Below are 26,657 nucleotides of genomic sequence, written 5' to 3' on the forward strand. Positions count from 1 at the left end.
AAATGTTACTTGAGTGTGTTGGTGAGATTTGTGGGTGGAGAGTCTATGCTACAAAAATGGGTGGATGTCCTAGGTTCGAGATAAAAACATTGGATGCGCAGCATACATGTTCACTGGCTGACCGGTGGGCTTTCCGCAACCATGCAACAGCCTCTGTAATTGGAGGGATAATGAGACAACGCTACGGTGCTGGACAAGGAAGTGGCCCAAAACCGGGGGAAGTTCGAGAGCTGATGCGAACAGATCACAGAGTCCCTATCACTTACTGGAAGGCTTGGAAGTCTAGAGAGTCAGCTATAGGACAGGGTACTGGAAGCGCAGAGGCTGCTTATCTCTCATTGCCAGCCTACTTGGAGCAAGTATCTCTTGAAAATCCTGGGTCGTCAGTAGCGTTGGAGACAACTCATGGACCAGATGGTGCACAGAGATTCAAGTATCTGTTTCTCAGTTTCGCGGCATGCGTCCAAGGATTCCCGTACATGAGGAAAGTGGTTATAATAGACGGTACACACCTAAAGGGGAAGTACTCTGGGTGTCTGCTCACCGCTAGTGCTCAAGACGGGAATTTTCAAATATTCCCAATTGGATTTGGAATAGTGGACACCGAGAACGACAAATCGTGGAGTTGGTTCTTCAGTAAGTTTCAGGACATTGTCCCAGATTCATACGAGCTTGTGTTCGTGTCAGACCGCCATACTTCAATCTACTCAGGGATACGCCGGGTAAGAATCGACTTCTTGAGTTCACAATATCATATAGTTTTTTCATATATCGATATAATTAGCTGTTAAATATTGCTGCTACATATATATATCAATATATAAAAATATTTATCTATTATATATATATATATAAATATATATATAGTTATCTGTTAGAAATCGATACAGTATATATATCATATATTGCCATATCTTATAATATTATCATATCATATATTGATATAATTAGCTGTTAAATATATATTTATACTGCTAGAATAGTCTTTAAATGATAAGACATTGAATATATGTAACCGAGCCAGTAGATAGTCATAACCGGAAGTGATGATGATTTAATGAACTTATATTTTCAGGTTTATCCACAGGCTCAACACTGCGCATGCCTTACGCATCTCCAGCGCAATGTCCAAACAATTTTCAAGAAGAAGCACCTACTGTACCTTATTGCCAGAGCTGCAAGGGCATTCCGAGTGGAGGACTTCAACACCCACTTCAACGAGATCAAGGTGATTGACGTTGCATGTGCCGACTACCTCATAAGGATTGGGTTCGTGCATTGGGCTAGATCTCACTTCGTCGGTGCTAGGTACAATATCATGACTAGCAACTTGGCTGAATCTTTGAACAATGCGCTATCCACTGCAAGGGAGTACCCTATTGTGGGCCTCATAGAGTACATCAGAACAATGCTAATGGGTTGGTTCTCCAGCAGACGCGTATCTGCTAACACTAATGTTAGCGCGTTAACTCCCAAAGTGGCTGCTATCTTGACTCGGAACTTCGCTTTATCAACTGGATATCTTGTGCGACACATAATCAACGGGGAGTATGAAGTCCGTGATGATGTGGGTGACTTCAATAGAGTGGATCTCGAGAGAAGGACTTGTTCATGCAGAGAATTCGAGACTATGGGAATTCCATGCACACATGCTACTGCTGCATCCGTTAACGGGAAGCATAATGTTGAAGGACTGGTTGCTAGGGAGTACACAACAAGTTACTGGAGCTTGGCCTACGCAGGAAGCATAAACCCTGTGGATCCTTCAAAGGTCACAAACATGCAGCCTGGAATGCAGCTACTACCGCCAAGCACGAAAAGGCCAGCAGGAAGGCCAAGAAAGGCACGCATACCGTCGGCAGGAGAGATAAGGGTATATCAATCTATGCAATACACTTGACTTCTTTGTTACTGATAATGTTATATTTATCTGCTAATGATTTTATTGACACAGAACACTGGTGTTTTCAAGAGGAGCAGGGCATGTAGCAGGTGCGAGGGGAGTGATCACAACCGCGCAACCTGCAAGATGCCTATCTGATCTGTTATCTTTATGTATTAGGAGTGGCAGCGGATGGTAGGATGGTCTTCTGAAGGTCAGATCTGGGGCGACCTTCCCTTTCTATGTAATATGTTAAACATGTTCCCCTAAGCTACTCTCAAGTTGACAAATATGTAAGTACGACTTGGGAGTAGAATAATGTTGCCCTCTATCTAAAGACTTGGAACTAGTATTCGGATGTGTTAATGGAAAAATTTGCATGGCCGAAATCGTTTACCTGATGCATTGCATTATGTCAGTTAACTAATCTTATTAAATGTCAGGTCGTAAATGTCAAACGAATAATTTAACCGTGGTTGAACAACATATCATTAGTTACATGTAACAAAAATATTTACCTTCTAATAACATATGTAGCTGATAATCTAGTACATTAGAGGTAGTAAAGGTTGTTAAACGCATTATTTACAAGAACTGTGGAATTATATAGACCAATGAATTATACACAACCTACTAAAGGTGGTAAAAAGGTTTGTAGCTGATAACAAGTTCGGCACCAGTCGCATGTGACCAAAATTGTAACGCTATTTATGAATGTAACGTTATTTATGAATATAACACTATGTATCAGGCGATATCTTATGTAGCCGGTAAAATTTTCATCATTGGTCACATTTAACCTACGTATCAGGTAATAACCTTTGTAGCGGGTAATATGTTCATCAATGGTTATATTTAACCTACTGCTCAAATAATAACCAGCGAAGCGGGTACCAGGGACAACTTACATGAACCAAATTATAACTCGGGAGGAGATTGTCGAACTCACAGATTTGACATATTTGAGATCCGGATCGTTTGTTACATATAACAGATATATTTAGAAATTAATAGACTATGTGGCTGATAATCGAGTAAATAAGAAGTAAGTTGATGGAGCACACAGGATAATAATCAACGTAGCTGATAATAAATAGCTTATAAGATACAGAATCAAGTACAACTGAAGAAAAAAAGAAGGAAATGATGAAAACGTGCTGCCAAAAGGTTCAGATTCGTAAATTAAATAAAAAAGTATTGGACACAATTTATTAAAAATAGATGAGGCATATAAGAATTTGGTTAGCCAACATTTAGTTTTATTCCAGGACCAAATATGACGGACTAAACTTCCCCAGGCTGAACGGAAACCGACTCTTTGACGTGTTTGAAAAACTTGACTAGTTACTGCTTCGCAGCACCGGGTAACACTCTGGGAGTTATGGTTTTGCAGGCATCAACACCTCCATCTTTGTGTGCTTCAATAAGGAGAACTGTCATTACCGCCGCGTCTGTAGTAGCTGAAGCCTGGGGAATTCCCTTGCACCTGGTGACCGATAGAGCCTTGGGAGTTACACCGGTATCGGCCTTAGATCCATCCATGGCGATGAACGGCAGCATTGTTGCGAGCGGGTTCAGCTCTTTCCTCATAAGGCTATCAGTCATCAGAGCTGTGTTGCAGTCAAGCACATGGAGCACACCGGACTTGAAGTCGACGCATACACCAATCCAGTGTTGCTGATCTATGTTAAACGGAAAATATAGCCTCCCTTTGAAACCACTGCTTATGCAACTAAGGGATTGCCCGGAGAACTTGAACCTCGTTCGGTCTTTCAGCGCCGTCTTCAGAAACCGTGAATGGTGAGACATAAGGGTCGCAGGCAGTTTGGTGCATGAAACAAGCACTATGTTTTCGGATGTTGGCGTTTGGCTCCTGATGTACTCCATTAGAGAGTCCATTACCTGCCAAGGATTCCGTTAACAGTAAAGAAACAAAAAAATTGAAAAGGTTAAGGTTTGCATAAATAAATACCGTAGAAGCCATTTGGGTTGATCTAAGCGCGATATCCACGAAATCAAAAGCGCTGACCTCTCGGTCACTGCTTATCTTGATGGACCTACGGTTTCAGGTAACCAGGAAATTGTTAATAAGCGAGCCAATAAATGTTTTGTTGGTTAATAAGATATTTACCAATGAAACATGTGCTTACTTTACCCATGTGACCTGCTCAAGGACGTCCATATAGTGCCGTTCCAAGTCTTTCATGAAAACTAAGCCGCCTAAGACAGTAGCGTCACATTTGAAATCTTCAAGACCTGCAGGAGTAACACGAGCTCTCTTGCTTTGACGAGACGGTTTGGTTGGCTGAGGAACCTTGACCTGCGGCAGCACAAAGCCAATGGGGGTGGCAGAGACGACCTCCGTGGTGGGTTGGGGCTGGGAAACACCAACGCCGAGTGAGAATGATGGTTTGTTCCCCTAAACCATGAGATTATCATTAAGGGTTGTGTAAGACAGTGTGCTCAAAGGGATAAGGAAAATTATGAAATGGTTTATTACCTCTGGAAGAGGAATTGACGGGCCCTGTTCAAACACAGTATGGGCTGAGTATGCGGGGACCGTTGTCTCTGTTGGGATTTCAGAAAGAGGGTCAACTACCTCGTGATTCGGTTCTGCTACCTGTTTGGTGCCATCGTCAACCTGAATTGTAGCATGCAAAGATGTTTAAACCTTAGACTGCTGGTGAGAACCCTCTATAAAAAAAACTTAACCGCTAATTAATGTTTTACCTGCGATTCGTGTAGATCACTTAGGACCTTCCTGATGGCACCTGAGGGATCTACAGTTGGTTGTTCGGGATCTTTAGGGTCTTGTTCAGCCGATGAGGACGTGGGCATCGTCGTGCTAGCTGGTTCTTTGGAAGTCTGTGCTTCTTGGGCGGGATTGAAATCAAGGTCATTACCGGGTAATTCTTTTCTTAGACGCGATAACACGGTGTCGATGACAACTGCCTGGATCCCATCTATTTTCTCAGCAACCATACCAGCCATGCGCTCCTCCATACCAATTAATGGGGAGAAAGAATCCTCGAGCCTGGATATGCGATCATCCAACTTAAGGCCCAATATCGTATTTTGACCTGATGTTCAACCCCTTTCGATACCTTCTCAACAATGCGGCTTATCTCTTCCTTCAGTTTGATGGACACCATGTTAGCTAAGTCATTGCCGGAATCTTGGTCAGTAGTGTCTTCGCCTGAGGAGTCTGAGGAATCGTCACTCTCGTTGTTATCTTTTGGCATTTTGCCCTTGCGCTTCTTGTTTCTGATGCGAGACAATTCCAAGACAGTGGCGCCACCCTTGAACATCTTCTTCTTGAAGCGGAAGCAAGACGACACAAGGTCAACGACAGTGTCAACTAGGGCATCCTCCAGTTCATCTGGGCATTCAACATCAGCCTCCAGATCCCACACCTCGTGTGGTGAATCCAAAATAGACCTACCCCGTATCTGCATCACATGTGTGCAAATTAGCTTCAACAAATTCATTACACTAACGTTTATCTAACAAGATATTTAATAAGAAGAACTAATCAAGGTAACAGGTAAAACATTGTTTAACGAGCAAAATATGTCAACACTTAGCGGAACTTCGAAGTTTATAATACATCTAACTAGTTACGCGCTAACGGAGAAACAAATTTACCTTGCATTCGAGGTCGATTGCCTTAGCGTGAGCAGGTACGAGTGCATATTTCGTGTTTTCCGGCGGATTTGCAGAAGCGGTTTTGTCTGTTGCTTCCGTCTCCGCATGGAGTTCCATGTCCGCCTCCTCGCTGTCGGAATCTTGGACAACCACCGGAGCATTAGGGGTGACTTCTTCCTTCAGTTCAGGAACGGCAGCCATCAAAACCATTTGAATGGCTTCAACATACCCTCTCAGGGCAAATGAGTCCTTCGAAAGCGCTAGCTCGTCTTTCTTGAGCAGAGATGACATTAACTCTTGAAATGACAAACGTCCCCAAGGGTATGCCATGAATTCGTTTAAATCACGAATCATCTCTACATGTTCAGGATGAATCTTCGGTTTGTGGGAAGATGGCAACAGTATTGAAGAAACAATGGCGAGACATGCAAACTTGAGTCTGGTTTCTCTATCCTTCACCTTCTTGTTCTTGAGCATCTCCACGACCATAGCAACCGAAACAGACTTCAGAGACCCGAAAAGCTCGTTCCAGTATAGCTTCTTGTTCAATGGGTTCTTCTTCCTGCTGTTCTTCGGATTGGGCAACTTACCGCAATTGAGTCCGGTAACAATCGCAAACTCTCTGAGTGAAATCCGAATCGGAGTTCCGGCGAAAAGAACCCAAATCTCCCATTTTTTATTAGTCTTCAGTCTCCTAGCCAGAATAAAATAGCAGAAGGCTCCGGAGAATGGAGGATTATCATCAATCGCTATTACCTTTCCAAATGAAGAATTTCTAAGAAACAAGATTTCATCTTCAGAGAGGGCATCGAGGATGGATTGAGTGACCTTGACTTTGTGATACGAGTTCACCCTATAGCCAGACGGTTCTTCCCCGGCGGCGAAGATACAAGATGGGAGTTCCGGAGTCGGCATTTAGAGATTAAGACAAAGTCAGATGAAGAAGAATCCAGGACGAGAAGAAGAATGGAGAAGAAGTTATTGAATAATGGTTTTAAAAATAAAATAAAAGCGGTTAGAATTTACGAAAGAATGCCATTATAGAAAAACAACCGTCGCGGATTTCAAATTACAAAACTGCCATAATAATTTAACATGCATCCACGCGCGCCTTTACTACGCGATTTACTCTCCTCGGTAGTTAAAAACCGACAAACTTACAGGCCTATATTACAGACCTAGCCACTCTAACAGTTCGGCTTATAGGGTTAAAATCGTCCCGATAACTAGAGCATGTTGAGCAATGGTATAAGTCTAATAACGACTCGGTTTAGCGGTACGTGCTCCAATTATCTCAAATATATAAGACAAAATGAGAAGAGTGTCGACTTTCGAAAGTACAAACATTATGTTGTTGTGTAATAAACTTCGTCTCAATTAATATCCAAAAGCCCATTATATCACAGATTCGTGTCACTTTCCTAGCCGCATAAATGCTTCAGAGGGAGAAATCAACAACAAGATCGCGAAAAACACTATTTTTGTCTGAGAGGAAGTGAAGAGTAAAGTTCGAAACCAAAATACATACCTTTTATACAATCATAGTTTTAGGCTTTAAGTCGTTGGCCCATATAAAGGCCCAATAACTCACAGAGATTCGTGTCACTTTCCCTAGCCGCACAGATAGAAAACAACAACAAGATCGAGATTATACACACAAAGAGGAACGACGAAGAAGAAGAGATCCACAAACAAACAAACGCAATGGGTGTAGGAATCTTAGCTTCTCGAGCGATTCGCCCCGCTTCTCGTCTCCTCCGATCCCAAACCTCCAACCTCTCCCTCCGCACCATCGTCTCGAAACCAGAGCTCCAATCCCCGGAAGCCGCAGCTGCCTCTCAGCCTGCGGAGCCTCCGAAGAATCAGATCCTCCCTCCGAGGAACCCCGTAGGCGGAGCGCGTGTCCATTTCGCCAACCCCGAGGACGCGATCGAGGTTTTCGTCGACGGTTACGCGGTCAAAGTCCCGAAAGGCTTCACTGTTCTGCAGGCCTGCGAGGTCGCCGGAGTCGATATCCCGAGGTTCTGTTACCATTCTCGATTGTCGATTGCTGGAAACTGCAGGATGTGTCTTGTTGAGGTCGAGAAGTCTCCCAAGCCTGTTGCTTCGTGTGCTATGCCTGCTCTTCCCGGTTAAGATTCGATCTCATCCTCCTTGATTGATTTTATGTTTGATTGATAAACGAGATAGGTTGTTAAGTTTGGGGGATCTTTGTTTTAAGAGATTGTTTTTTTTGTTTTTAAACAGGGATGAAGATTAAGACGGATACACCAATAGCAAAGAAGGCGAGGGAGGGAGTGATGGAGTTTCTGTTGATGAACCATCCTCTGGATTGTCCTATATGTGACCAAGGAGGAGAGTGTGATCTTCAGGACCAGTCTATGGCTTTTGGTTCTGACAGAGGCCGTTTCACCGAGATGAAGAGATCTGTCGTTGACAAAAACCTCGGTCCTCTTGTCAAGACTGTTATGACTCGGTGTATCCAGTGTACAAGGTTAGTGAAAGACAGTTCGATTCAAGTGAATGCGATTCTTATTTGATTATGTGTTGTGTGTTTGTAGGTGTGTACGATTTGCTTCTGAAGTTGCTGGGGTTCAGGATCTTGGAATGCTAGGCCGTGGAAGCGGAGAAGAAATTGGGACTTATGTTGAAAAGCTTATGACCAGTGAACTCTCTGGAAACGTTATTGACATCTGTCCTGTGGGAGCCTTGACCTCAAAGCCTTTTGCCTTTAAAGCCAGGAACTGGGAGTTGAAAGGAACAGAAACCATTGATGTGAGTGATGCTGTTGGTTCCAACATCCGTGTTGATAGTAGAGGACCTGAGGTGATGCGTATCATTCCACGTCTTAATGAGGTAATGTTCAAAAACATTGTTATGGAATCTTTTGTCTGGGTGTTGAACATGTGGTTATTGTTTTTGTTTAGGATATAAACGAAGAGTGGATATCTGACAAAACCCGATTCAGCTATGACGGTCTGAAAAGGCAAAGGCTGAGCGACCCTATGATTCGAGATTCAGATGGACGATTCAAGGCGGTGAGCTGGCGTGATGCCTTGGCCGTTGTGGGTGATATCATCCATCAGGTGAAGTCAGATGAGATTGTTGGAATAGCAGGTCAGCTATCTGATGCTGAATCCATGATGGTATTGAAAGACTTCGTTAACAGAATGGGTTCAGACAATGTCTGGTGTGAAGGAACAGCTGTTGGTGTTGATGCTGATCTTAGGTACAGCTATCTAATGAACACTAGCATCAGTGGCCTTGAGAACGCCGATCTTTTCCTCCTCGTTGGTACCCAGCCTAGAGTTGAAGCTGCAATGGTGAACGCTAGGATCTGCAAGACAGTCCGTGCATCCAATGCCAAGGTTGCTTACATTGGTCCACCTGCAGATTTCAACTACGACTGCAAACACCTCGGGACTGGACCTGATACCCTCAAGGAAATCGCCGAGGGACGTCACCCGTTCTGCTCTGCTCTCAAGAACGCCAAGAACCCTGCAATCATTGTTGGCGCCGGTCTCTTCAACAGAACAGACAAAGATGCTATCCTCTCTACTGTTGAGTCCATTGCACAAGCCAACAATGTTGTCAGACCAGACTGGAACGGTCTTAACTATCTCCTCCTGTACGCTGCTCAAGCAGCTGCTCTTGATCTTGGTCTCATTCAACAGTCTGCTAAAGCCCTCGAGTCTGCGAAATTTGTCTACTTGATGGGAGCAGACGATGTAGATGTTGACAAGATTCCTAAAGACGCCTTTGTGGTTTACCAAGGTCACCATGGAGACAAAGCAGTTTACCGTGCAAACGTAATCCTCCCTGCGTCGGCCTTCACCGAGAAAGAGGGAACCTATGAGAACACAGAAGGATTCACCCAACAGACTGTTCCCGCTGTCCCAACGGTTGGTGATGCAAGAGATGACTGGAAGATTGTGAGAGCTTTGTCCGAGGTCTCTGGTGTGAATCTTCCTTACAACTCCATCGAAGGTGTTAGGTCCAGGATCAAGAGCGTCGCACCGAATCTAGTCCACACAGATGAACGAGAGCCAGCTGCTTTTGGGCCTTCATTGAAGCCTGAGTGCAAGGAGACAATGAGCACAACGCCGTTCAAACCAGTGGTCGAGAACTTTTACATGACAAACGCCATCACGAGAGCATCAAAGATCATGGCTCAGTGCAGTGCCGTTCTCTTGAAGAAGTGAGAGCTTTTCTCTGCTTCACTTTTTTTTTTGTTTGCAAAAAATAAAGGCTCTCTTTATTTAAGCCGAGTACTCTTTAATCTTGCGGTGAAACCTATAAACAAAATGGCAATAACCACATTGTTAGATGCAAAACTTTGCTGTATTAAATTGGATGTTTTGATTTGTTGCATCTTGTGTTTGTTCTTTGTAGGGATTTGAATATTCATGTGTACTTTCTCTTTAATGTCATATCATATATGAAGAACGTTTTGGGCATGGCTGCTATAACTACAATTTTTCTCATTTATAGTAATCTTTTACCCCTTCTGATAAATCTGCATCGATTTTTTATAATGTAAAATTTCAATTAAAGGAACAAGAAAACTAAAACAGAATATTGAGATTTTATTATATGAAGTTTAGTTATTTAAAAAACAATAAATTTTAGTTATTCAAAGCTGCTAATTAATATAATCACGAAATACATCAATTAAAATTAGTATTATTAAGATGTGTTAAATAACATTTTTCAGAAAACTTAACCTGAAGAATTATAAAAAATATAATTAATTTTTTATTAGTAGATTTTAATTTTATAAAAATATTTACAAAATATAAAAGAAAAGCAATTTGCATATTTTTAATTATTTGATAATTTTTTTTTATGAAAAAGATGTCGGGTAAAGATAAATACAAAATGAAAGACATAATTTTAAGATAAACTTTTCCTCATAAACCAAAATATATTTTTCTTATAAATATTTAACTGTATTTTTCTCTTTTATAAAAAATCATAAATCAAATAGAACTGTTTAAAAATCCTCAAAGTAATTATTTAATTGTAGTATTCTTAAAATTTATTATATACTTTAAATTTTCAAAATCTATAAGAAAGATAATATATTACATATAAAATTTAATAACAAATATGTCAAAATATCCAAGTTTCCAAACAAACCTAATTTGTACTTCAGTTTTAACAATATGGAAACATTATACTAAATGTTAAAGAAATCATATATTATTAAATTGGTTACTAAAAATACATTATCTCAAAAAGGTAAAAAAAAAATTTCATGTTTCCATAACTAAAGATCAATCGTTGGGTTTGGTTTTGAATTATACAATTGGTCATATGTTTTATTAATTTGGTTTTGAATAATATAAATATGGTTTATTATTTGGGCCATATAGTTACCAAAAGCCCAAACAGATATAAACTTTTATTTCTAACCTAACAGCCGAAATTATGGGTTACGAAACGAACGGGATTTTCAAATTATGAAAGAGTTATTATTGGGTTATTAAAAACGACGGTGTTTTAATTAGAGTGGCATGAGAAGGTAATTTTTGTGCAAAACTTAGAGTTAAGTATTATTTGTACTTCAGTTTTAATAGATTAGATTTCTAACCTAACAGCCGAAATTATGGGTTATGAAACGAACGGGATTTTCAAATTATGAAAGAGTTATTATTGAGTTATTAAAAACGACGGTGTTTTAATTAGAGTGGCATGAAAAGGTAATTTTTGTGTAAAACTTAGGATTAATTACTATTTATACTTCAGTTTTAAATAGATTAAAAAATAGGAAAGAATTGAAAACCCATTAAAACATAAATACAACACACCATCTACGAAAATACATTAAAAACACATGTACATTCTAAAAAAAATACTCTAGCAAATGTGGCTGTCTGAGATTAATTTTTGATGATGTCATCGCCCATCCGTCACCGCAGTTCAAGCACCACCATCTGTTAATCTTCCATGTTTATCAATTGTCAAGTATCTTTGGGGCATGAATCACACATATGCTTGTTCCTTGAGTATATTTTGCTTTAGACACTGGATCAATAACATTCTCTTTACCACCAGTTCATAAGCACTTAGATTCTATGAGAGATCTGAAAATCAGAACATTTACGAAACATTTTCAAAATGAAAACTCCAATTCTACTTATTCTGTTCCAAATCCATCAAAAGAAACTATTCAATTTTCTTATTCTAACAATTTGAGAGCCTTTGTCCCAATAAGAAGAGGAAGAAAAGAGTTTAATCCCTTTGTTAATAGAATCAAATATAAGAACTCTTTATTTCTTCAGAGCAGGACGAGTACCCAAAAATGTGGATCATTTATAGACCAAATAAAAGGAGGAAAATACAAGATCCTATCAACATTTCATGTTTGAATATTTGTAAACAAACTTATTGTAATTATCGCCATGTCCAATACGTTTTTCATTTTATTGTGTCTATAATATTCCAACATGAAAAGTTTTGTATTTTCTATACAAAAAAAATTTGATATCAGATCAGAATCGAATCTAGAACTGAATAGATACCGGAATATCTAAAAAACAATGTGTATACATAAATATATTATATATTTAGTTTTAAAATAATTAAACTAAAATTCTATTAAAAACTGAATTACTCAAAAAAAGAAAAAAGAAAAGAAAATTACCTAAATACTTTTTATCCAACATATTTAAAATTATCTGAATTATTTTAATATAAAATCTGATCATAATTGATGAACCGCATTAGAATCAAAAATTTCTCAGATATTAGCCGGTCCCCACTTTGTTACCTAAACAGAATCAAAAAGTCAAAACTAGGGGTGGGCGTTCGGGTATCCATTCGGGTTTCAGTTCAGTCCATTCGGGTTTCGAATTTTCGGGGTCAAAGATTTCAGCCCCATTCGGGTATTTATAAATGTCGGTTCAGGTTCGGTTCGGATCTTTGCGGGTTCGGTTCGGGTTCGAATAACCCATTCAAATTATTTCCAAAATTTTAAAATTTATTATATACTTTAAATTTTCAAAATCTATAAGAAAGATAATATATTACATATAAAATTTAATAACAAATATGTCAAAATACCTAAATTTAACATATATATTGGTTTTTTGAATATTTGGATAGAGAATCAATATATATTTAACTATTTTTGGTGTTTCTAGTATACTTTAGCTATTTTAAACATTTACATTTTACTATTTTCATATATTTTTTGAGTATTTTAGAAAACTTAAAAGTATCTTATATATTTTGAATGTTTTTAATATACATTATATCTAAAAATAATTTATATATTTAAGTATATAAATCTATTTCGGATACATTCGGATATCCGAAATACTTCGGTTTGGATCGGGTTTGGTTTCGGTTTTTTAAATACCAAAATTTTGAACCTATTCGGATATTTAATCAATTTTGGTTCGGTGCTACTTTTTCAGATTGGGTTCGGTTTGGTTTTTCGGATTCGGATTTTTTGCCCAGTCCTAGTCAAAATAGATGAAACGAAACTTGTTTAGTTTATTAAATATTTATACCGTTGTGTATACTTAGGAAAATTAAACCAAAAAAAGAATGTCAAGACTATATAATGATCAGAAAAGACAGAGATGGTTTTTTAATTGTTATGTGTGTTTGCAAGTGGACCATAACGGACCAGCCCACTTAGCCCAGAATCCTAACAAAAGAGGAAGATGATGGCGTCTGCATATTACGTGACGGTCGGCAGAGGTTTAAAAACATCAACTTTTGGTAAGAGACATCTCATCAGTAATAAATTTTATTAAACCCTAAAACCCTTAAATCGATTCGTGTCGTTGTCAAAATGGAAGAAAAACTAAAGTATCTGAGTCTGGTCGGAGCCGGAGCTCTAATCGGATCCGTCTCCACCGTCGCCCTCCTTAAACTTCTCTCCAGGTAAGAAAGCGCTGATTCGATAATGTTGTTTGCTTTCAGATAATTAATTATTCGAGTTTTCTTTTTGTCCACTTGCAGGAGCTCAGTGAAGCAGCAGCATGATGAAATCCCACTAACTAAACTGTTAGGTACTTACTTGTCTATTTATTATATTCTTTTTTTTTTAATCCAAAATCAAATTACAGACTTTTTTTTCTTTTTGTTGCAGAAAATGGTTTTGAATCTGAAAAAACACAAGTTACTGCAGCAATTGGTCATGAGGATCTTTTGGCAGATGAAATTGTTTCTGAACATTTAACCAGGTACCCCTTTTCCACACTTTGCTGTCTCTCAATCTCAGTGAAATTTATTTGTGTTGGGAGCGCTTTGACAGTTTTACAATTATGATCTTTAAGTTATAAGAATCTTCCTTTTACATTTGTTTTATTTACTATGTTGGCATGTGTGAATCTTCTTGTATTGAGGCTAACAAGCACATAACCTGATGTTAAGCTGATTTTATCTCTTTAGGAATATCCAGTTTTTCGATCTTGAAGCTCAGCGTAAAGTAACTGGATCATATGTTGTGGTCATTGGACTTGGAGGTGTAGGGAGCCATGCTGCCTCTATGCTCTTGAGGTCTGGTGTTGGGAAGCTCCTCCTCGTTGACTTTGATCAGGTGTCACTTTCATCATTAAACCGACACGCTGTTGCAACACGAGCAGATGTCGGTATCCCGAAAGCTGTTTGTCTCAAGAAGCATTTCTCTTCGATCTTTCCCGAATGCCATGTTGAAGCCAAGGTGTTGCTGTACGACTCATCCTCCGAGGAAGAGATTCTTTCAGGAAACCCAGATTTCGTTTTGGACTGCATTGACAACATCGACACAAAGGTTTGGTTTTTCTTGAATTGATGATACATTATAGAGAGCTTTTTGATGCACACTACTACTGATGCATGCACATTTGTTAGGTGGGGCTTTTGGCTGCTTGCGTTAAGAGGGGTTTGAAAGTTCTGTCTGCAACCGGTGCGGGTGCTAGAGCTGATCCAACAAGAATCAGAGTGGCTGATTTAAAAGAATCGACTATTGACCCTTTATCTCGATCTGTAAGACATAGATTGAGGAGAGAACACGGCATTGAAGGAGGCATTCCCGTCGTGTTTTCCCTCGAAAAACCAAAGGCGAAGCTGCTTCCCTTTAAAGGGCCAAACGGGGAAGACGAGAATCCTTCAGATTATCAAGTAAAACTGAATTTTGAAAATACTCAAAACTTGTACGTTTAGTCATTCATCTTAGTTCCTGCTTGTTTGTGATTTTTCCAGGTAGTTCCTGGCTTTCGTGTTCGGATAATTCCTGTTCTAGGAACCATCCCGGCTATCTTTGGACAGATCATGGCCTCCTATGTTATAACACAACTTGCTGGTTTGCAAGTTCAGATGGAGCCTATAGTGAATCTTGATTTGGATCATTACCGAATGCTTCATCAACGCCTTATTGAGCATGAGGAAGCTGTTTATGGAACATCTGCTCAAGTCCAGGTATTAGATCACTTTGCATATTCTTGAGATATGCTGTAATACGTTTGGTCTACTTCTTGAAAATGATTTTAAGGTTTAGATTATTATTTTTTTTTTTTTTAGGTAGATGTTGAGGAAGTGAAATACATAGTGAAAGAGTTGTGGCATGGACGAAGTGCTAGAGACGAGGCTGCAAAAGATGTGGGTAGAGGAATGTGGCGAGCCATGAATGAGCTGATGCTCGTAAGGTATGTTCGATTCATCTATTGAAACCAAACATAAAATAAGGATTGTGTAATATATTCTCAAGTCTCATAATGTGAAGTTATGATTAATCAGATGGGATGCAAAGAAGCCAGCATCAGTCTCAAACTTGATTCTTTTGAAGTTTAAAGAGGTTTGTTTGTTTTTTGCTTATTAATGATAATAGCTTGAAATCATTACATGATTTGTCGATTTTCATTGGGGTATATGATGTTTTGTTATATTAGGCGGATGAACATGAGGCTAAGACTCTTGAGGAAGTGAAGGAAACAGAAGCAGAGTTCTTTGAAAAAGTTTCGTGCGTGCTGAAGAAGGCAGAGCTTGATTTCTATGGCTAGAAGAACAAAGAACCTATTCAACAGCAGTCACTAGGGATATAGACTATGAAACTACATGCACCCTCTTCTCCTTTTCTTACAAAAATGTGAGTTCCTCAGATGATTAGACAAATTATGTTGGGAACTAAATTGGGGAATATCTATGTAGTAAAATTTGGGAATATCTATGTAGTAATCAGTTTTGAAAGGAAAAGAAAACCATTTCACTATCATTTTGTTGGTGAACCTTAATTACCAAATATATCTGTTTTTAGATAAAATATTCATTAATAATCAAATTCTTTTTACGATGCAATAAACTTCAGCATTATGTTATAGTTAAAAAGATAATCAAAGTGACTTTTTAATTCCTTTAAAAACAAAATTAAATTTCAAATAAAGATTCAATCAATTATTATAGATTGAATTTTAAGCATGTTAAAAGTGAAAAATATAATAAAAGAAGATTTTATAAGTTTGATTATAAAACATGATTTTGCATTTCTGAAGGAAAATAACATTTAATATTTTGGTAGAAATTACAAGATTTTACTGTTTTCATGATTTTTTCGTTTAGTTAAAAAAAAGAAAACAATTTGTGATCTAACAAAAAATGCAAGTTTAATGGATAAATTTAATTTTAAAATTTTGTGGAAAATCTTAGTTTATGATTTTGGCAAAACATAATTTTAAAACATTTGTGGTAAAATGATGTTTTGGCAGAAAACATGGTATGGTAATATTTGTGGCAAATGTATTTTGTTGATGCGGTAGCGAAAAAGGGAACAGTTGAGTTGAAACGGTACTAGAAAGATCATCCGTTGGCTCAGCTATCGGGTGCTGGTGCTCAAGTCACAAATGGTGGGATCTTCAGTGACATTCTCCGCCTTGCTTTCAATCTCGGCGCTCCTGTCTTAAGTCGCACTTTGTTTCTTTTAGGAACAAGTCTAATGATCAAACGTTGTTTCTTATAAGCTAGAATCTGTAATTTGCATTTCAGAGATTTTGATTCTTAAGATATCAAACTTCATGGTAATAATAAAACATCCTTAGCTTGATTTTAAAAGGCACGTCTTTTTATGGGTAATGGCGAGACTAACGCTTTATAGTTTCGTGGTGGGTAAGGTTGTATATTGGTATCTTGTATCTCCTCCGCCTCCTCCACCGAGACAGCCAAGTAGCCTTTAGGAGCAGCTGTTACATATGTGAAGGATAGTGTTTTGTCAGAAACATGATGCTCTTACGTGGACTTCCAGTTTGTTGAGGTTGTTGTTGTCTTCTTTCTTGTTGGATTGTTTTGATGCATGTGTTTAATGAGGGCGATATGGTATCCGATTACACTGATTATGTTGACTACATTTTTTTCATTAGTTAGAGGCAAGCCTTTAACCAGGAACACCCTGCAGTACACTTTTGAAAAACAGATCCGTAGTAAAAATGGACAAGAGCTTTTGGTTGAAAATTAAACAAAAAAGATGGTTGTACACAACAAAAACACTCCTTCCACACGACTTCGACCCAAACAAAAATTCATTTTCAGAAATACTTGTCAATCTATACTAAGGCCAAAAACTTATTCTACAGTCTGAAGATTGTATAAACTCACTCTGTGCAAATGGACTAATCTGAGATCCAATGTAGTTTAACCTAAGGTCGTTTCTCAAGATCTAGTAATACTCATCAGCTTTGAGTGAGAGGGACACCATCTTCTCTCCATATAATCTGCTCTTGGCAGATGGCAGCAACCACCTCCACATATAGTTTGTGTTCCTAAAAGCCAAAAAAATGAAAGAAGCATATGAAATCTTCTGAAATGTGAAAGTAAATGCTCAAAATGTTTTTCTCTAGTACAAGTACCTCATGAAGAACCCTTTTAGCCAACTCCTCAGGTGTACCATTAGCAACCACAGGGACTGCACTTTGATGGCAGCAATCACCTCCACATATAGCCAACCAGATGGCAGCAACCACCTCCACATATAGCAAAATAAACTATTCCCTTTTTTATGTGCTGGTTTTTCTATACATTGGGCGATGACGCAGCCACTAAGCATGGTGGATCAAGTAGAACACAGAGCCATCAGGCGCTCCAGCAAAGTACAGCCTCAGAAGGAACTGAGGGCCAACGTTTCTTGCAATTTATAAATATTAGTCTTTAGATCCCAAAATCTATTCTGGTTATGAGATGATCAGACAAGCATGAAACAAACTAATATTGCTTTCGATGTTGAATCAATCTAATTTAATCTACTTGAATCAAACTAATATTGCTTTCAATGTTGAATCAATCTAATTTAATCTACTTTAATCCATGATGGCTTCCAAGGAAACGTCTATATGGTAAGGGTTAGTTTTTTCGAGGTTATTGGTTTTAGTATTTTAATGGATTTATAAATTATTCTCAAATTTAATTCTTTTGATAAATTTGTTGATTTTAAAATCAATCAACTAGATTTTAGAGCTAATGATATAGATTTCAAAATCAAAATAAATGGACTATTACTGATCAATCAAATGGATTTGCAATAAGTTCTTCTTTCTAGTAAAATAACATATATATATATATATACTACAACATGTGTTTTCTCATTACATATATCATATGTTATTATGATAGTATAAAATCTCTCTACATATATCATATATGTTGGTATTATCGCTCTTGCATGATAGACATGTGCAAGCTTAGTTCAAGTTTATGCAAGCTTCTTCTTCATCTTCTTTTTGAATAAATGGATAATCAAATGTTTGAAGAGAATTATTCTTTTTTTCCTTTTTCTATGAGAATACAGAGGGTAAAAACCTCAAAGAATTATTTTCTTATGGTAAGGCACATTGACATGTTTTACCTGGATTCAACAATTTTTTTTGCTATTATAAAACTTGTAATTCTCTCTGCAGTGACGGAGTAGGTGAAACACAATTCGAGCAGGTGTTGCGCTTTGAGCTGCATGATATTTGCAAAGCTTGTTTGTCGATAGAAAATGGTTATTCACCAGCTGTCACGTTTGTGGTTGTCCAGAAAAGACAGCATTCTCATTTCTTTCCCGCCAACAAGATATGATTGATAAGAGTGGCAATGTTCTTCCAAGTTTTGGTAAAGTCTTCTTTTTGTCAACCTAAAAGTTATTTTGATGATCTCAGCTTTAAACATCGCATTTCCTTTTTATTTTTATTAGGTACTGTTACTGACACCAGTATTTATCACTCGTATGAGGTATACTTTCTATTTGAATAGTCACGCTGTTTTGAGGGTAATCATCAATCTCTTCCCACCAATCATCAAGTTCTCGTTGTCTCATTAGAATTATAAGATTCATTGGATGTTTAAATGTTTATGGGTACACACAGACTTGCTCATTACCATGTTCGTTCTGCCGAGGACCATATTTCTACTGATGATTATGCAAAAGCTCACTAAAAGTTTTTGCTGCACGTAAGCAATCATAAGATCTCACTGTGAACATGATAATTACAAACTAAATACATAAAAACAAACTTGTGGATTTACCAAGATTACAAGATCTGTGTCACTCTTGTTATGACAGTATGAATCTCGTAACTATAATTTTTCTCATTACAATGATCTTTTATCCCTTCTTTAAGATCGTGATAATTTTGCATCGATTTTAATGATGGCTAGAAGAAGAAGTATATTGTTATAGTTGTACGACTTTTCTTCATTAACAAAAATTTAAATAGTTTTCTCACAATGTAAATTTTCAACTAAAAGAACCAGAATATTAAAACAAAATGCAGAGATGATAAATAAACATGTGGACGTAATAAAATCCTCTTAATGAACTATGTCAAAAAAGTATAAGAATCTTCCTTTACATCTTTTTATTTATTGTGTTGTGATGTGTGAATCTTCTTTTATCTAGGTTTATTAAGCTTAGTAAAATGATTGGTACCAAAAGGACACAAAGCTATGATCTTTAAATATAAGATTCTTTCTTCTACATATGTTAGCTTACTATATTGTGATGTGTGAATCTTATTTTATATTTGTTAGTTTACTATGTTGTGATGTGTAAATTTTCTTGTATTGATGTTAATAAGCACATAACCTGATGCACATAGAATTATTACGCTCATATCTCTCTTTAGTCTTTAGGAATATCCAGTTTTTCGATCTTGAAGCTCAGCGTGAAGACTGAACAATATGTTGTGATCAATGGACATGGAGGTGTAGGGAGTCATGTTGCTTCTATGCTCTTGAGGTCTGGTGTTGGGAAGCTCCTCCTCGTTGACTTTGATCAGGTACTATGGAGGGGAGTGTTGGAATGTAAAGCTTTTGTTGAAATAGAGGAAGTGTTTTAAGTGTTTGAAGAGAAAATATTGTGTGAAGAAAAAAAAATTTATAACTTAGAAGAAAATTTCTTATTATATGGATAAAATATATCTAGATTTTTATCTTAAGGAGGTGAAAGATTATTTAAGAATTTGGGTTAAGGTTGGACAAAACATGATTACTGATTTGTTAGCCCAATAAATTTACTTTTCAACACCCCTCTTAAACTTGATTTGGTTACTCTAAGCAAGCTCCTCATCTTGATAAAGTCTTTCCGCTTGAGTTACTTGGTGAAGATATCAGCTACTTGATCATTTTTCTTCACATACTCCAATTCCACATCTATCTTGGTAACACATTCTCTAATGTAATGATAACGAGTATCAATGTTCTTACTCCGATCATGGAAGACTGGATTTCTTCGCCAATGCTATTGCCGACTTGTTATCCACAAAATATCTTCATTGGTTTCTCTTGTGGTAGACTCAACTCCTTTAGCAAAATTCATAACCAAATAGCATGACAAACACATAAAGTAGCTGCCACATACTCCGTTTCACAAGTAGAAAGAGTGATAATTGATTGCTTCTTTGACATCCATGTGAAAGCGATTTCTCCAAATAAAAACACGAAGACACTTGTGCTTTTCTGGTCATCTAGGTCTCCACCTCAATTGCTATTGCTAAATCCAACAAGCTTGTAATCGTCAAAGATAGAGTAATATAAGCCAAAATTGATTGTACCTTTGATATAGCGTAGGATCCTCTTTGCTGCCTTGAATTGAGTTTTTGTTGGATGCTCCATATATCGACTTATAACTCCAACTGTTGTTTTGTTGTGGAAAGTATACGAAGCACATATATACTATAGTGGTCACCGTTCAGAAAAGTCTTAGAAGTTAAGACGGGCAGTGACTTAACATCTAGGTATTCCGTAAGATCTGATTTCTCTTTTGGAATGTTCTATACTAGCTTTTGATGATATATATTGGTATCTTTTGTTGTTTTAATGTTTTTGCATTTGTTTTGGGTGTTATATCCACATTATGCTTTGTTATATTGTTCTATGTTAGGTCATTTCAAATAAATGAAACTCATTGTTAAGAAACAAGATTTAACACCTAGCGTCTAGAGCGGTTAAACCGACGTCTACATTATTAATTAGGCGGTTTAAGAATTTATAAAGCGTAATAATATATTAAATATATAATATTTTATTACATATCATTATTGACATATGAAAAAAATATTTATCTTAATTACATAAGTGTGTATCATAATATATCAATTATTATAATTTATAAATATTAAAATTACATATTATTTATTATAATAATAATTTAATTATCGAACTGATTCAGAATCATAACGCCAAAAACATAGTCTAAATGGTCTAAAACTCTTTAAAACATTATGGTACAAGAATGATTTTTACCTTCTTGAGACTCAAAACAAAATAATTTTGATATAACATGTCAATTAAGTTCTTTATATTCATTTGTTTTCTCTTTATAAGTTAATCTATTCAAAATTAATATCACTAAATGTGTTTAAAATAATAATCAAATATAAGTTAACTAAATTTTCTATTATATTGAGGGTTATTTTAATTTTTATCTTTTGAAGTATAACTATTTTAGCACTTCATGTATCTATTTTTGATGTAATTAGTTTTGCATCTAAAAATGAACCTCTATAAAATAAATTATAATGTGTTTAAACAAGCAACAACTAAATATGTATATTTCGATTTAACACAAAAAGAAACATGTCATATAATATTATTATGAGAAAATGACTAGAATAACAGCAAATCAGGTTTTTGTCACAAAAATAGCATCACAAAAAGGAAAATGACCAAAAAAAAGTTTTATTGAAAGGTAAATATGCATTTATAACCATTGGGTTAATTAATCTAAAACTTATGGTTTAGAGTTAAGGGTAGGATTTTAGGAATGTATTCAAATTTTTAAAAATAAAAAATTAAAATTAAAATTTTCAAAACAAAAAATGCTAATTTGGTCATTTTATTGTTTGAATGCTATTTTATGACAAAAACTTAAAAAGTGTTATTTTGGTCATGAAACAATTAAACTTTTATTTATTTATATAGTTTCACTTTCCCTTGGAATCTATTGGCTTATCTCTCTAGAAATTATTGTTAATATTAAGATTGTGTTTACTAATATTCCCCAAATTTTACGACGATTAGCTTTGAAAACTTTCAGCACAAACAAGATCCATCCGGTTAAGCTCCAGAGAGAGTTTTACAAAGAGAAAACAGATCCAGTTTTGGGTCCGGCGTACGGACGGCGCGTGAGCGTCCGTGCCGTCGCCGGAGCCCTTCCTTTCCGGTTGTTTCGTTTCTTCTTCACTCCTTCTGCGCCGTTCCGTCACTGACCGCCTTGTCCGAGCTCTGGTTTCGCAACCACCATACTTGGTGGCTCGACGTTTGGAGCAACGACGCTGTCCAAGTGGAGGTACCTGAGGGAGAGGGAACGGTCTGTAGGCTCAGTTGTTGTGTCCCGGGAGATGGAGGCTAACTTTGATCTGTCGTCGCCGGTCTTTGCGGGAGGTGGAGGTTTGTTTCAGACCCACCGTCGCCGTTTCAGTTCCCGGGAAGGGGAGTTTCCTCAACTTCCGCCTTCGCCAGTTTTGGTCACGGAGAGTGGAGGCTTTTATAGCTCTGCGCTGCCGTTAAAGAACCCGGGATTTTTGGGTAAGGTTACTAGTCCGATCTGTACTTTAGTTTTGGTGTGGTTATCGGAAAGATGGGTGTTTGAGTTACTGTGGTTGGTCGTCCGGTAGACGATGAGGATCTCCGGTGACGGAGACGATGTGCGAGGGAAGTATGTTTGGGTTCTCGGTTCGCCTGTCCTGGATGTGAAGTGGTTCAAAGTCGGAGAGATCTCGATGTCTCGATGGAATCTTTCTGGCGTGAAGACAAGGCGGTGAAGAACGGTTTGTTATCGTCGGAGGCTTGTTTGTTTTAGAGCTCCGATGAAAGGGATGGCGAGCTGTTCAAGTTCCGGCGAGTTAGAGACGGAGGTGGTCGAGTTGAGGCGGATTGCGACGCGTGTCGCAGGATCAGAGCGGAGAGCTCCACGTGTTTAGTCTCCTCGACACGCCAGACGCTCTGTCGGTTTGGTCTTTGGGTTTGGGCCGCGGGCCTGTTTAAAATCTTTCGGTGAACTGTTGTTTTTTGGGCTTTAAGCCATAGATCTTTGTATTGGGCTTCGGCTGAATGTTGGGCTTGGCCCGTATTAATTATAAAATCATTGACGGGGAAAAAAAAAAAAAAGCTTTGAAAACTTTATTGAGCTTATTGTAGGCTCAACATGTATCCAAAAAGTATGTAAAACTTTTTTTTTGCGTTCACCAACCAAGCTTGCCACGTAAAAGATGTTACAGTCTAGCACTTGTTGCCGAGTATGACCACTAACTAACTCTAAATATGACAATCATAAATAGAGTCTTAATTAAAAAAAAGATCCAAACATTAACGGCCATGAAGATAGCTGTTTATTAATTACACGGACTTGTGTTGGATAAAACAACGACACTCCAATTGTAAAGATTTAAAAGTATACAAATAAAAAAAACGCCATGAAGAATGTGTTTAAAGTTCACGATCCGATGCACAAGTCCCTGTCGGTCATTTTTGTTTCCTCCCACAGTTTTCTCTTTTACTCTGCTTTTTGTAATATATAACCAAAATTCAGACTAACTGTTATGCAAACATGATGGTATATGAAAAAGTTCGAATGTTCATACCATTTATAACAAGTCATATTCGAAATTACAGTGGGGGGCTCCATGACCCTACAGTGAATTCTTCAACCCCTTACAAGTTGATTTAATATATTTTGTTGGCCTGTATTCAAATGAAAAGAAAAGGATCGATTCGGAGTTGTTTCTAAAGTCGGATTCGTGCCTTGTTTTGTGGGAAAGAGCATTGTATTGAAATCTGATTTATGGGGAAAGATGGTATGAAGAGAATCTCCCCCCATTTTATGACAAATTTGTTTTATGTTAAAACAATTTCATAAAGGAAACATGGGACCGAGATGACAATCGATATTTTTAAAGAAACATCAAATGTATACATGAATAATTAATGACAAGAACCAAAAAGATGTGAATATAACATCAACTCGTAAGGAGAAAACAAAAATAGAACATCAATTTATCTTTCTAAAACTAAAGAAGTACGATTAACTGATGACTTTCTAGACGAGAGACTTCCGAAAAACACGAAGGTAAGTGTTTCCTCTGCAAACCCACAATCCTACACTCTTCGAATGTCCTTGGGCGAGAGTCGAGACCTCTCACTCAATAAAGACATATTTTTCAGATATATAATTTCTAGTGGAACATATTTAACTCAAAGACATTTATCAAAGGTTAACCAAATTGAATTAACATATATAGACCTAACATTGTCTCGAACTCGAACAATATCAACTTTATATATTTGGTCATTTTAACAGTATTTAAATTTTTATGTTATTTTAATGAAATATCATTTTCTGAAAGCAAATGTATATATTATTCAAAAATAAAGAAATTTGTGAGAGTAATAGAACAAATCAAAAAAATTAAAACTAACCCCAAAATAAATAATATATAAGCTTTATATGATTTTACTTTTTTTATTCTATCCTGATAATAAACCATAAATAAAATAAAAACTAAATAGATCCAGACCAAACTGTATATAATTTTATATTTTTAACCATATTTGACGATTACTTGACAGTTGTATAATTTTAGTATGTAAAATTTAAGGGCGGATGTTTGAGCATTCATTCGGGTCCGGTTCTATTCGGATTTTGGGTTTTCAGAGTTAAAAATGTTTGGGCACTCATTCGGGTTCGGTTGGGATTTGGTTCAGATTCAGTTCGGATCTTGGTGGATTTTTTCCGGGTTTAGTTAACACATTTAAATTATTTTAAAATTTCAAATATTTATATAATTTAATTTAAGTTTCTCAAAATATAAAAGTAAAAATAATATATAACATATAAATTTAAACAATTTATGCAAAAATACTTAAACTTAACAAAAAATTGGTTAGCTTGAATATTTGAATTTAGAATCAATAGATATTTAAAATATTTTGGTATTTGAGTATTATTTAGCTATTTTATATATTTATATATACTTTCAAATATTTTAGACAGCTTTAAAATACCTTATACATTTTAGATATTTTGGATATTAAAACTAAAAATAACTAAAATATTTCGGTTAGAATCGGATTCGGTTATGATTTTTTACATACCAAAATTTTGAATCCGTTAGGATATTTAACTAAAGGAATTCGATTTGATTATGTACTATTTTCGGATTATTTTGTTTTTTGGATTTGGTTCTCTTGTCCAACCATAGTAAAACTGACTGCAGAATAGTATATGCACAGACAGTTGATAAAATGTCAATAAGTCTTGCACTTGCACCGAAGACCTTTTTTTGGTGCACCGAAGACCTTTTTTTGTGCACCGAAGACCATTTTGTCTTCAATTGCGAAATAGAAGAGAAAACGCGTTTCCGGAATTTCGCTTTCCTCAGTAGTGTATCTCTGTCGTCTTCCCTTTGACTACGTGTCAACTGCTTCCTTGGTCGGCTTTGTTTTCTCTGTCACGTCAATATATTATAACCAGAGTAGTCTCCACTGTCCATTGTATCTTTTCACCAACGACAATATATTAATTTGTATATCGAACTGATCGTGAAAAGGAAGGAACAGAAACCACTCAACGTAACTTATATCAAATTTAGAATAATTATATGGTATGATTCTGAAGAATGGGATGCTTGTTTGTATACCAATCAATTGTAATCATTTTTGTTTCTTTATGATTCAAAGCTTTTATCACTAATCCAAAATATTATTCAACATAACTTACATGTATATCAGTTTCAGATTAATTATTGGGTATGATTCTGAGTTTCAATCTCTATCTTTTGTATGATTCTTAGTTCTAACTTCAATCTTTATTTTTTGTGCGATTCTTAGGTATGGAATGTTTTTACTGACAGAATAACCTACGTCGGAAATAGGTTGCTTGTTTACCAATTAACATGAGTTTGAAACCAACGTTTTTTTGTTTAATTTATCAAAAAAAAAAGAACCAATGTTTTGAAATCTAAATAGCCATTATAAAATATTTAAAAGGTTAACCAAAGGATTTAAGATAATCTCTAGAAAATAGATTGGCTCGTGTATTTTTTGTCATAAATAAATATTATGTTATATATAATTCTTTAATCAACTGTTTAGTTCATAAATCAATTTATTCAAAATATTTTATTTCTTTTTATTTGACTATTTTAATCATTTTTAAAAATATGTTAGACAAGTTATCACTAATAAAAATTGTATTCCACATCAAATTTCAAATGGTAAATGAAACGTATTCTCTTGACAATAAACACGAATTCAATCACCCTTCACCATTTCAATTGATTGGAAAAAGGAAGTTGAGTACCAACCATAACCATTAACTTTTATTAAATCGCTAATAGTGTTGGTAATAGTGATATAATAAATTCAGATGATCCTAGATTTATTTGAAATATAAAGATGTAGTATTGTGTTAGCCTCCTAGGTCGCTGATTCAAATTTAAAACACCTAGGTCGCTGAACTCAAACCTCTTAATTGACATCTAATCAACCAAGAAATAATAAAAATCCAAACCAAACCGAGAAAAAAATAATAAACACGAAACTTAGTTATATCTCATGGCCTTATCCATGCGTCGCCAACCGACATAAACACTAGCTTAAAAGCATATATTATACACAAACGTATGAAAGCACATCATATATATTATATAGTCATATAAAGCTAACTACTTTC

General features: G+C 36.4%; 4 protein-coding genes across 5 annotated transcripts; 3 read left to right on the forward strand and 1 right to left on the reverse strand.

The window, feature by feature from the left end:
* Positions 1-2: 2 nt before the first annotated feature.
* Positions 3-2,271, forward strand: LOC130510772 (uncharacterized). The gene is made up of 3 exons (XM_057007401.1): positions 3-722; positions 1,076-1,873; positions 1,955-2,271. The coding sequence occupies exons 1-3, from the start codon at positions 3-5 to the stop codon at positions 2,039-2,041; spliced, it is 1,605 nt and encodes a 534-aa protein (XP_056863381.1). The 3' UTR covers positions 2,042-2,271.
* A 955-nt stretch (positions 2,272-3,226) lies between these two features.
* On the reverse strand, positions 3,227-6,442 carry LOC108850591 (uncharacterized). Its single transcript, XM_018624093.1, has 7 exons — positions 5,528-6,442; positions 4,987-5,331; positions 4,613-4,936; positions 4,383-4,523; positions 4,033-4,301; positions 3,855-3,939; positions 3,227-3,784 (listed from the first exon to the last, which is right to left on the reverse strand). Exons 1-7 carry the CDS (start codon positions 6,440-6,442, stop codon positions 3,227-3,229), a joined length of 2,637 nt encoding a protein of 878 aa, XP_018479595.1.
* A 709-nt stretch (positions 6,443-7,151) lies between these two features.
* On the forward strand, positions 7,152-9,984 carry LOC108854535 (NADH dehydrogenase [ubiquinone] iron-sulfur protein 1, mitochondrial). Its single transcript, XM_018628127.2, has 4 exons — positions 7,152-7,658; positions 7,775-8,021; positions 8,089-8,383; positions 8,455-9,984. The coding sequence occupies exons 1-4, from the start codon at positions 7,232-7,234 to the stop codon at positions 9,727-9,729; spliced, it is 2,244 nt and encodes a 747-aa protein (XP_018483629.2). The 5' UTR covers positions 7,152-7,231; the 3' UTR covers positions 9,730-9,984.
* A 3,204-nt stretch (positions 9,985-13,188) lies between these two features.
* Positions 13,189-15,839, forward strand: LOC108849715 (tRNA threonylcarbamoyladenosine dehydratase). Of its 2 annotated transcripts, XM_057007184.1 has the most exons (10): positions 13,189-13,258; positions 13,339-13,423; positions 13,502-13,551; positions 13,632-13,725; positions 13,934-14,294; positions 14,375-14,644; positions 14,726-14,941; positions 15,044-15,168; positions 15,260-15,317; positions 15,412-15,839. In XM_057007184.1, exons 1-10 carry the CDS (start codon positions 13,201-13,203, stop codon positions 15,520-15,522), a joined length of 1,428 nt encoding a protein of 475 aa, XP_056863164.1. In that variant the 5' UTR covers positions 13,189-13,200; the 3' UTR covers positions 15,523-15,839. The 2 variants fall into 2 exon arrangements, with proteins under 2 accessions (XP_056863164.1, XP_056863165.1); XM_057007185.1 differs by lacking the exon at positions 13,189-13,258 and having other exon boundaries at positions 13,265-13,423.
* Positions 15,840-26,657: the final 10,818 nt, after the last annotated feature.

Source organism: Raphanus sativus, chromosome 4, assembly GCF_000801105.2.
Source record: "Raphanus sativus cultivar WK10039 chromosome 4, ASM80110v3, whole genome shotgun sequence".
NCBI classification, from domain to species: Eukaryota; Viridiplantae; Streptophyta; class Magnoliopsida; order Brassicales; family Brassicaceae; genus Raphanus; species Raphanus sativus.